This window comes from Ovis aries, chromosome X (genome assembly GCF_016772045.2).
Source record: "Ovis aries strain OAR_USU_Benz2616 breed Rambouillet chromosome X, ARS-UI_Ramb_v3.0, whole genome shotgun sequence".
Lineage (NCBI taxonomy): Eukaryota > Metazoa > Chordata > Mammalia > Artiodactyla > Bovidae > Ovis > Ovis aries.
The window spans coordinates 14725510-14737526 of record NC_056080.1 but is presented as its reverse complement, the minus strand read 5'-3'; the positions used below and the strand labels follow the sequence as shown (position 1 = coordinate 14737526).

The following is a 12017-nucleotide window of genomic DNA, read 5'->3' as shown; positions in this document are numbered from 1 at the left end:
GAGATTAGAATTACATATAATCTAATCACTATTAAAACTGTATAACATTGGTGGGGATAAACCATTATAAGGGTTTTCCTAAAGGTATTCACTTAATGCATTCTCTCAGTAGTCCTTTTTCTTGTCAGTCCCTTTCCCTATTTATTTATTTGGGAGAATTTAATAATTGCTTTTTAACATGAAATTAATAGTATTGACAGTCATTATTATTGAAGTATTTCACTCTTACGCTAGGAAATACTTATTTGTACACTTTCAAGAAATGTCTATTTGAATCCTTTTCCCACTTTAAAGTTGACATATTTGCCTTTTTATTCTTGAGTTGTGACTGTTCTTTACATATTCTACGTAACAGTCCATTGTTAGATACATGATTTGTAAAAAGTATTTTCCAGTTCTGTGGGTTGTCTTCTGACCTTCTTGATGTGCAGCACAAAAGTTTTAAATTTGATTAAAGCCCAATTTATCAGTTTTTTTCTTTTGTTATTCTTTTGGAGTCAGATCTTAAAAACCATTGCCTATGAGTAATTAGCTTTAAATGTCTCCTAAAGGACCATAGAAGAGGCTGAGACAGCGCTTGCAATAATGATGTAACTGTGTGTGTGTTTTAAATAGATTTTATTTTTTAAACTGGTTTTAGGTTCACAGCAAAACTGAGAGAAAAGTACAGAGATTTCCCATACACCCCTTTCCCCACACACGCCCAACCTCCCCTACTTTCAACATCCCCCACCAGAGAGGTACGTTTGTTACAACCACTGAACTGCGCTGACACATCATCATCACCCGAAGTCCATGGTTTACGTCGCAGTTCACCCTTGGTGTGGTACATTCTATGGATTTTGACAACATGCATCCATTGTTGTAATATCATGCAGGATATTTTCACAGCCCGAAAAATTTTCTGTGTTCCACCTATTCATCCTTTCCCCTTGCCCCCAGCTCCTGGCAGCCACTCACATTTTTACTATCTCCACAGTTTTGCCTTTTTTCAGAATATAATATAGTTGGAGTCATATAGTATGTAGCCTTTTCAGACTGGCATCCTTCACTTAGTAATATGCATTTAAGCCTCCTCCATATCTTTTCTTTGCTTAACAGCTCATTTCTTTTTAGTGCTAAATAATATTCCACTGTTTGGATTTTCCACAGTTTATCCATTCACCTACTGAAGGACATCTTGGCTTCTTCTGAGTTTGGGCAATTATAAATAAAGTTGCTATGAATATCTGTATTCAGGTTTTTGGATGGACATAAGATATGTCTGGACATAAGTCCTTGGGTAAATACCAAAGACTATTGTTGAATTATTTGGAGAGTATGTTTAGTTTTATAAGAAACTGCCAAACTGTCTGCAAAGTGGCTGTATCATTTTGTAAGTCCACCAGCAATAAATGAGAGTTCCTTTTGCTTCATTTCCTCACCAGCATTTGGTGTGGTTGGTATTCTGGATTTTGGCCATTGGAAAAGACTCTGATGCTGGGAGGGATTGGGGGCAGGAGGAAAAGGGGACGACAGAGGATGAGATGGCTGGATGGCATCACTGACTCGATGAATGTGAGTTTGAGTGAACTCCTGGAGTTGGTGATGGACAAGGAGGCCTGGCGTGCTGCGATTCATGGGGTCACAAAGAGTCGGACACGACTGAGAGACTGAACTGAACTAAACTGAATAGGTATATAGTGGTATCTCACTGTTGTTTTAATTTGCAATTCCCTGAACACATAGGATGTTGAGCATCTTTTCATATACTTGTTTGTCATCTGCCTATCTTCTTTTATGAGGTGTCTGTTCAGATCTAGTGCCCATTTTTTAACTGGATTGTTTGTTTTCTTATTGTTGGGTTTTAAGAGATCTTTGTATATTTTGGGTAGCAGTCTTTATCAGAGGTATCTTTTGCAAATATTTTCTCCCAGTCTGTGGCTTGTCTTCTCATTGTCTTGATGTGACTGTTGTTTTGCTGAATCATTTACATCACATTCATTTATTAAGTATCTACTATGGTCCAGGTTCTCCACAAGGCTGTGGGAATATAAAAGTGATTTACGCATAATCTTGCTGTTAGGTACTCTTAGCCTAGTGGAGGAGAAGGACACATATCAATAAATAGGTGATTAGAACATCCTTCTAAGATAAACGGTCTCAGGCTTTTTGAAGAGGTTGTTGAGACATAAAGAAGGAAAAGGATTTGACAACAGGCAAAAGTGAACAGAGACATGAACAGATGGCAAAAAAGCAGAGACGTTACTTTACCAACAAAGGTCCGTCTAGTCAAGGCTATGGTTTTTCCAGTGGTCATGTATGGATGCAAGAATTGGAAGCTGAGCACCAAAGAATTGATGCTTTTGAACTGTGGTGTTGGAGAAGACTCTTGAGAGTCCCTTGGACTGCAAGGAGATCCAACCAGTCCATTCTGAAGGAGATCAGCCTTGGGCTTTCTTTGGAAGGAATGATGCTAAAGCTGAAACTCCAGTACTTTGGCCACCTCATGTGAAGAGTTGACTCATTGGAAAAGACTGTGATGCTGGGAGGGATTGGGGGCAGGAGAAGAAGGGGATGACAGAGGATGAGATGGCTGGATGGCATCACCAACTCGATGGACGTGAGTCTGAGTGGACTCCAGGAGTTGGTGACAGACAGGGAGGCCTGGCGTGCTGCGATTCATGAGGTTGCAAAGAGTCGGACGTGACTGAGCAACTGAACTGAACTGAAACGTGAACAGGGCCTGCTGATGCAGAGAACACTTCATCCCTATGACATAGTAAGTTGTCAATATGATCATTAGCTACTACTTTTATGCCAGTAGTTTGTCTATGCCAAAGGTAGGCAAACTATGGCAGTGGGCCAGATCTGGTGTGCCACTTGCCTTTATAAATAAAGTTTTATTGGGACACACTCATGCTCATTCATTCACAGAGCATCTGTGGCTACTTTTGTGTAACAATGGCAGAGTAGTTGTAACAGGCAGTCTGGTCCACAAAGCCTCAAATATTTTCTTAGTATTAGGCCCTTTACAGAAAAAGTTTGCTCACACTTGTTCTAGGCAGAAATTCATTGGAAAAAGTTTATACCCAGTCTCTTTCTCTTGTTTTTTAAATCATTGCTAATTTGGGTGCACCTGGCAACTATTTATACGTCTGCAAGTAATTTTGTCTGCTTTTCAGAATTTTCCCATGATTTCTGCTTTTAAAATTTCAGCTAATTTTCATCTCACAATTCCACATAATTGATTTAAACTATAAATGATAATCACTCAATCCCTGAAAATAAATTTAAATATTTGTTCTTTTTCTTTTAAAGTTTATTGTTTCTTTCCTGATTTATGTTTCTCTTTGTTAAAATTAAACAAATTCAGGTTTATTTCAGGAAATTATTAGATATTATAGGCAAGCAAAAGAAGAATATTAACCTGTAATACAACCTAGTCTCCTTGGAAAAAACCTTTTTGGAGCCTTAGTATGTAAGGTCCTTTCAGGTCCTTTTCTGTACATACATATATATTTTATTGTAACTGTTCACATAAATGAAACCATGCTGTGCTATCACCAAGTATCCTTAACAAGCATAGACTTTCCTCATTCTTTTGTATCCCCATGATTCATGTGGTCAGGGCTGGTCTACTCCTGAAAGATACCAAGAATGCTTAACCTACAGAGTTACTGACAGGTTTGCATCCTTTTCAGGGACAGAGGGAAGATGCTACAAGAAGTGGATTGGTTGGCTGCCCCATGAAACTGTTGAGTGGTCAGGTATTATGAAGCTGTCTTTGGCTTTCTAGACTCTCCTTCAACAGAGTGGAGCCCTAAACCTAGGACTCTGTATCGGTTATCTACTACTCCAGTAATGCTACATGACAAACAAACCTTAGTCTTTGAGCAATAACAAGAGCTATTGCTCACACATTTGGGGTGGTCTGGTAGGTGGCTCTCCTGTTCTTGGCTGGCCTTCTCATACCTCTGTGGCTTGGCTGGCTGTAGGTTCCTGTAGGCTGGGCTTGGCTGATCATTGAAAGGTCAGGGCAAGGTCAGGATGAAGGGTCAGGGCAAGGTCAGGCATGCCTGGGCATGCCCGGGCATGTCGGGACATGTCCCGGCAGAGGGCGCTGCAGACAAGCCCCGGAGACGGGCCGGCAACCAAGCCGACCAATCAGGAGCCGACACGAAGCCCTCGCCGTCCAATCAGGAGCTGACATGGAGCCCTTGGACACCAATCACCGCTGAGCCTGTGTTTTCTTCCTTATATGGGAGCCCCGGCCCGGGCTATAAAACCCCTTCCCCACCCCTCACACCTCGCACACTGCCCCGCAGACTCCCTTTGCTTCGCAGACCCCCCTCGCTCCCTTGCTTACCCGCCCCCGGGAGTTCTGCCCGAGAGCGACCGCCCAATAAAAGGCCCTGAACAACGGTCCATAGGGGTGGTTCCTTCTTCCCACGGCGTTTCTTACATCTGGCACCCAACGTGGGGCTCGAGGTGAGGGCTTCCAGCACTCGCCGTTGAGGCCCCCTCAAGCTCCACCGCCGCGGTAGCCCCCGCCCGGACCCAGGCGGCTGACCAACCCCCTGGACAGCAGGATACGGGGTAAGTCCCTTCGGCTTTGGGGCCCGCCCTCCCTGGCGACCACTTCCTAGGATCCGGTAACCAGTGGCCACTTACTGGGTCCTCCCGGTCACCAGCTCGTGAGGGAGATGTCCCGAACGGCTGTGTAGACCTCCGGCTTCGGCCTTCCTCGGTCCCCCAGTACGGGAGGAAGACGTTCTGAACGGCTGTGCGGACCCCCGGCTTCCCTTGGCACGCGAAGACGTTCGGGCAGCGGGGGTTAGTCTCCGTTTGGTGATCGCCATGGGATCGACAGCCTCCAAACCCGATCCCCAATATTCCACCCCCTTAGAGTGCCTGCTGGCTAACCTGCGGACCCTAAAACTAAAGGGATATATCCGCTCCAAGCAGCTCAATTTTCTGTGTTCACAAGCCTGGCCTCAGTATCCCCTAGATAATGGCTCACAATGGCCAGCCACAGGGACATTTGACTTTGACGTCCTCCGTGATTTAGATAACTACTGCCGGAGAATGGGAAAATGGTCTGAGGCCCCCTATGTTCAGGCCTTTTGGGCGTTGCGCTCTCGCCCCACCCTGTGCACCTCGTGCACTCCCCGCCAAATCCTGCTTATCCTGGCTCCCCCGATTCCACCCTCCCGGGCCAAACCAGCTCCTCCCGTCTCTGAGTCCTCTGCCTTCTCTGTTCCCCTGGAAGATCTGGTGGCCCCTCCTCCCTATACCTCTCCCACGGCCCTTACCCCTTCCACTCCGGTTTCTGCTACCTCCCCCTCCACTCCAGACTCTCCTACCTCCGCTCCAGCCCCTGAGACTCCACCGCCGGTCCCGGATCCTCCGGCCCTTAGCCCTATCTTGTATCCTCTTCTTCCCCCCGTCACTCCCTCCCCTTCCCCAGTTAGCTCCCACACTCGCTCCCACAGCAACCCTCCGGGAGCCTCCCTTCCCCCTCCCCCAGCCCTGCTACTCCCTCTCCGACAAGTAGCCGGAGCTGAGGGTCTAGCCCAAGTCCATGTCCCCTTCTCCCTCCAAGACTTAGCACAGATTGAGGCCAAACTGGGTTCCTTCTCCTCCAACCCCGCTCAGTACATTAAGCAGTTTACTGGTCTGACCCGTGCCTACGCCTTGACATGGCAGGACATATATGTCATTCTGGGGTCTACCACCACCCCTGAGGAGAGGCAGGCTATCTGGACGGCAGCCAAGGCTCAGGCCGACCAGCGGCACTATGCCAACCCCTCCCCCGAGCGCCCCCCAGGGGCTCAGGTGGTTCCTGACACTGACCCCGATTGGAACTACCAGGAGAGGGGTGGTGGCCAGCTGCGAGTACGCTATATGATCGAGTGTATCCTCGACAGGATGGAAACGTCCTCTCAGAAGGTTGTAAACCTCCTCAAACTAGATGAGGTGACTCAGGGGCCCGACAAAAACCCAGCCATGTTCGTTAATCAGCTGACCGAGGCCCTCGTCCAATACACCAGGCTGTCACCTGAGTCCCCCATCGGGGCGGCCACCTTGGCCAATCGTTTTATTTCCCAGTCTGCCCCCGATATCCAGAAAAAGTTGGCCAAGGCCGAGGACGGCCCTCAGACCCCTATCCGAGACCTGGTAAAAATGGCTTTTAAGGTCTACCATGCCCGCGAGGAAACTGCTGAGGCCAGCCGAAAGGCAAGGCTCAAGCAAAAGGCCGAATTTCAGGCAAGCCTCCTAAACCAGCAAACCCAGGCCTTGGTAGCAGCCCTGCGGCCGGCGGCAGGCTCAGGGCCCCAAAACCCCCCTCCAGGGGCCTGCTTCAAGTGCGGCCAAGAAGGGCACTGGGCCAGGATGTGCCGCAGTCCGCGACCTCCTTCCACGCTGTGCCTGTTGTGCAAACGACGAGGACACTGGGCTAGTGACTGTCCCCAGGCCTCTCGGGCCTCGACCTCTAGGGGCCGGGGACCAGAGCGCCCCAGGGAGACCTCCTGCCCTCCTTCGGCTTTGGAGCTGCTGAACTTCAGCGGTGACTGATGCCGCCCAGACTCAGGGACCCCAATAACCCAAGCTGAGCCCAGGGTAACGTTCCAGGTAGCGGGTAAGTCCATCAATTTTTTGGTTGATACGGGGGCTACCTATTCGGTCCTTCCCTCTTTCGGAGGCACGTTACGTCCTTCCCAGGTTTCGGTTATGGGCATTGACGGCCAACCCTCATGTCCGCTCCAAACCCAGCCACTATCCTGTCGGTTAGATTCCTATCTATTTACCCACTCCTTTCTGGTCATCCCCTCCTGCCCTACTCCTCTCTTGGGAAGAGATATACTTGCTAAGCTGAAGGCCACTCTTCAGCTAGCTCCAGGGTCGGCTCCCACGTCAGGGGCCTTCCTAATGCTATTGGTTGACCCTCCAACCCCTTCTGTTAATCCTGAGGTCTGGGACACCCGAGTCCCGGTGGTGGCTCGGCACCACCCTCCAGTCCTCATCCGGCTAAGGGACCCCACCTGTTTCCCAGCCCGGTCCCAGTTTCCTTTGTCTACTCGCAACCTCAGAGGGCTAAAGCCCATCATTGACCGTCTCATGGGACAGGGTCTCCTGATCCCCACGACCTCCCCCTGTAACACGCCCATCCTCCCTGTTCGGAAGGCTTCAGGAGACTACCGGCTAGTGCAGGATCTCTGCCTGATCAACACGGCGGTGATCCCTGCCCATCCACTTGTCCCTAACCCCTACACCCTCCTTTCTTCCATACCTCCTCAGACCTCTCATTTCACTGTTATTGACCTCAAGGACGCCTTTTTTACCATCCTGCTCCACCCCGACTGCCAATTCCTCTTTGCGTTCACCTGGACTGACCCCGACACCCAGCTGACCACACAACTCACATGGACCGTACTCCCTCAGGGGTTCAGAGACAGTCCCCACTACTTCGGGCAAGCTCTGTCCCGGGACCTGGCTAGGTGCTCACTTCGCCCTAGCACCCTCCTCCGATACGTAGATGACTTGCTCCTTTGCAGCCCCTCAGAAGAGACCTCCCGACAACATACTGCAACCCTCCTCAATTTCCTTGGTTCCCAGGGTTACAGAGCCTCACAATCCAAAGCCCAACTGACTCAGACTTCTGTCATCTATCTGGGTTTCCAAATCACTCCGACCACTAAAGCCCTGACAGCAGACCGGTGTAGCCTCCTCCAGTCCATTTGCCCTCCGGCCGATGGAAACCAGATATTGTCCTTCTTAGGACTGACGGGATTCTTCCGACACTGGGTCCCAAATTATGCTACCCTGGCCAAACCTCTATATGCGGCAGCCAAACAGACTCCCACAGGGCCGCTGTCTTCCCCCACTGAAGTGATTCGGGCCTTCCACACTTTACACTCAACTCTATTGGCTGCACCCCCTCTCTTTCTCCCAAATCCCAACTATCCGCACCATCCATACTCTGATGAAAAGGGAGGGATAGCCTTTGGAGCCTTGGTGCAACCGATTGGCCCCGAATTGCTGCCTATCGCTTACATATCCAAACAACTTGACCCCACAGCCAGGGGATGGTTCCCCTGCCTGCGGGCACTGGCGGCAGTGACAACGTTGTACGCCGATGCAAAAAAGCTGATTCATGACCAACCCCTGACCATCTTCTCGCCCCACCGTCTTGGTGACCTTTTAGCCTCTAGATTTCTTTCTGAACTCAGCGAGTCCAGGCTCCAACAATTTCACCTGGTATTTCTGGATAATCCTCAGGTTTCCGTGGGCCGCTCCCCACAATTAAACCCACTTTCCTCGCTACCCTCACTCCCTCTCCTCAGAACCCCCAACCCACTCATGCTCGGAGGTCCTTGAGTCCCTTATGCAACCACCCCACAACCTGTTTTCCAAACCTCTACCAAATCCAGAGCTAACTTTGTTCGTCGATGGGAGCTCAAAGCGAGACCCCAATGGAAACCAAAGGGCGGCCTATGCTGTGGTAACCACCCGGGAAGTCCTGGAGGCTCAGCCCTTGCCACCCGGGACGACTTCTCAGAAGGCTGAACTAACAGCCCTAACTAGAGCCTTACACCTAGCAGAAGGAAAAAGGGCCAATATTTACACAGACTCCAAATATGCCTTCTTGATTGCCCATTCTCACGCGGCAATCTGGAAAGAACGGGGCTTCCTGACCACTAAAGGATCCCCCATCTGTAATGCCCCCCACATTACTCGACTGTTAGATGCCTTATCCCTGCCCAAAGAGGTCGCTATCATACACTGCAAGGGACACCAAAACACCCATGACACTGTCGCTCTGGGTAACAACATGGCAGATCAAGTGGCTCGACAAATCACCTTACAACAAACCCCCGAGCCCCTGCTGACTTTGAGATCCACCCTCAACCCAGATTATTCAAGCAAGGAAGCCAGAGCCTTGCTGGCGCAAGAAGGGGCTCAGAGGCACCCGTCAGGATGGATACTACTCCATAATAAACCGGTGCTTCCTGAGCGCCAGGCTAAGGCCATAATATCCCAAATCCACAATACCCTCCACATCGGACCAAGAGCTCTCTTTTCCTTTCTCAGCCCTGTCTTTTCTCCCCCACATCTCAGACAGACCATATATGCCGTCCACTGATCCTGCCTGACATGTGCCTCCACCTCTCTTCAGGGAGGACTCTGACCCCCACAGGAAACTCACCAGTTGAGGGGACATATGCCAGGGCAGGATTGGCAGATAGACTTCACCCACATGCCCAGACATCGAACCTACCGCTATCTGCTGGTCTTGGTGGACACCTTTTCAGGATGGGTCGAGGCCTTCCCCACAGCCTGGGAGACGGCAGCGGCAGTGGCGGAGGTCTTGACGGCCCATCTCATTCCCAGATTTGGGTTGCCAAACTCTCTCCAGTCTGACAATGGGCTGGCATTTATCTCGCAGATCTCTCAGCAGGTAGCTGTGGCCCTAGGTATCGGCTGGCATCTTCACATCCCCTATCGGCCCCAATCGTCAGGCAAGGTAGAGCGGGTGAACGGCATCATCAAGACACATCTGACCAAGCTAGCCTCAGAACTGCGGCTATCTTGGGTCGACCTCCTTCCTCTGGCGCTCACTCGCATTCGCACCACACCACACTCCAAAACAGGTTTGACCCCTTTTGAACTGCTCTACAGCAGGCCCTATCTCCTGACTCACCTCCCCGAGGGAGAGGCTCCCCCACTCGCGGGGTACCTCCCCCTCTTCTCCCTCCTATGATCCTTGCTGAGGGAACACGCAGATCGGGTCCTGCCACAACCGACAGACGACAAGGGGCCACCTGGCCTCTAGCACCAGGAGATCAGGTACTGCTGAAAACCCTGAGTCTCTGCCCACTACAGCCTCGCTGGACTGGACCCCATACTGTAATCCTCACCACTCCTACCGCAGCCAAACTCCTGGGACACGAGCCCTGGTACCACCTGACCCGGCTCAAACGAGCTCCCCCGGGTCTCCCAGAGACAGGGGTGGCCCTGGCCCTGACCCCTTCTCCCGATCACTCCTACCACTCCACCCTCATGGGGCCGACCAAACTGACCATTACCCGAACCCCTCTGTTGCCGATTCTTGAGTGACTGAGAAACCACTGTCCAAATCTTTTATTAAGAGGAGAGGGAGGAAGACCTTAGGGAGAGCAACAGAGGGAGAGGACAGAAGGAGAAGGACAGAGAGGAGGAGATGCAAAAAAGGAAGGAAGATGAGGGAAGGAAAGAACCAGGGGAAATGGAACCAGAGAAGGAAAGAGGAGAAAGTCAGAGAAAGCAAAAGAAAGTCAGAGAAAGGAAAGAGAAGAGTTGAAGAGCGAAAAGGAGAGAAGGCAAAAGAAAGTAGGAGAGAGAGATAGAGTGGTGGAGAAAGTGAGAGAAGGAAGAGAAAGACTGAAACTGAAAGAGTGAGAGGAAAGAGAGAAAGGAGTTAGAGAGTGTGACAGAAGAGAAAGGAGAAAGCAAGGCAGAGAAGCAGAAAAGAGAGAGAGAATCGAAGGAAAAAAGAGACGAAGGCAAAAACTGCCAGGAAGGAAGGCAAAAGGTGAGAGAGAGAGAGAAAGGCCCACCAGGGCTGGTTCGAATCCTGGTTCCAGAGCTTCCAGAGCTCCCCTTGACTGACAACTTTGCTATCTTCCCTAGTGGGACCGATCATCATTCTACTGCTCCTGACTTTCGGGCCCTCATCAAACAACGGCTCGACACGGTCCAGCTGATGGTGATGCGGCAACAGTACCAAGGGCTTCCAACAAGCACTCCGTGGCAAGATTAACGGCAGACGCCCCCTGTCATCCCGGCCGTACCCTACCCCTTATCGCCCCCGTTCAGCAGGAAGTAGCCAGAGAGAGTCGGTGCCCCTTGTCCTATATCAAAAAGGCCGGGATGAAAGGTCAGGGCAAGGTCAGGCATGCCTGGGCATGCCCGGGCATGTCGGGACATGTCCCGGCAGAGGGCGCTGCAGACAAGCCCCGGAGACGGGCCGGCAACCAAGCCGACCAATCAGGAGCCGACACGAAGCCCTCGCCGTCCAATCAGGAGCTGACATGGAGCCCTTGGACACTAATCACCGCTGAGCCCGTGTTTTCTTCCTTATATGGGAGCCCCGGCCCGGGCTATAAAACCCCTTCCCCACCCCTCACACCTCGCAGACTCCCCTGCAGACTCCTTTTACCCCACAGACTCCCTTTACCCCGCAGACTCCCTTTGCTTCGCAGACCCCCCTTGCTCCCTTGCTTACCCGCCCCCGGGAGTTCTGCCCGAGAGCGACCGCCCAATAAAAGGCCCTGAACAACGGTCCATAGGGGTGGTTCCTTCTTCCCGCGGTGTTTCTTACAATCACGACCTGACTCACTTATATGTCTCAGAGCTCTGGAGCTTGCTTTCTTGTCAAGGGGTCAGCTGGCTATTGGCTGATTTAGACTGACCTCAGCCAGGTTGACTGTGGCTGTGTTCGATGTATCTTTCACCCTCCAGCAGGTTATCAGGGGTATGTTCTCATGGCAGTTGCAGAGCAAGTGGGAACATGCAAGGCCTCCTATGGTCTAGGCTTCATCTACTGGCCAAAGCCCTTGGGTGAGCTCAGATTGAAGGGAGCGAAGAAATAGACTCTGCATCATTAGTGTGGTGAACTACAGTAATCTCATGACAAAAGTCATGGAGATAGGAACAGGTGGAGAACTGGTGCAGTCAGACTCTAATCATGTGGCTGACAGCACTACAGGTGAAATGTACCTTTCAGAAGGAGCAAGAGTTTCCTTTGTGCCTAGTCTAAGCTAACGTGTGTCAAACGACAATAACTTTCTTCTCATTTTCCATCTCTAAGAGGAACTACTCTGTAGAGGGTTCCCAGCAAGCTACTTCCACATTTTTTTTAATTTTCTCTTTTCAAAAAAAGTAATCAGATTCCATATCCATTTTTTTCTGATTGTCCTAGAGTACTTTGAGTTGAGAGTGGAGGACATGGCTTGTGCCACTTAAAGACAGATCTATTTTCACTAACAAAGCTG

At 50.5% G+C, this 12017-nt stretch overlaps 1 protein-coding gene across 2 annotated transcripts in view; it reads left to right on the top strand.

The window, feature by feature from the left end:
* The window catches only part of LOC121818210 (uncharacterized), an 81705-nt gene extending 70398 nt beyond the window's left edge, over positions 1–11307 (top strand). The window contains exons 3-4 of one of the 2 annotated variants that reach the window (XM_042241854.2): positions 3684–3749; positions 4097–11307. In XM_042241854.2, coding sequence (XP_042097788.1) covers positions 4840–6558 — 1719 coding nt within the window. In that variant the 5' untranslated portion in view covers positions 3684–3749; positions 4097–4839 and the 3' untranslated portion in view covers positions 6559–11307. Of the gene's footprint in view, positions 1–3683 lie in introns of both variants that reach the window. The other variant, XM_042241853.2, reaches the window with a different exon arrangement.
* Positions 11308–12017: the final 710 nt, after the last annotated feature.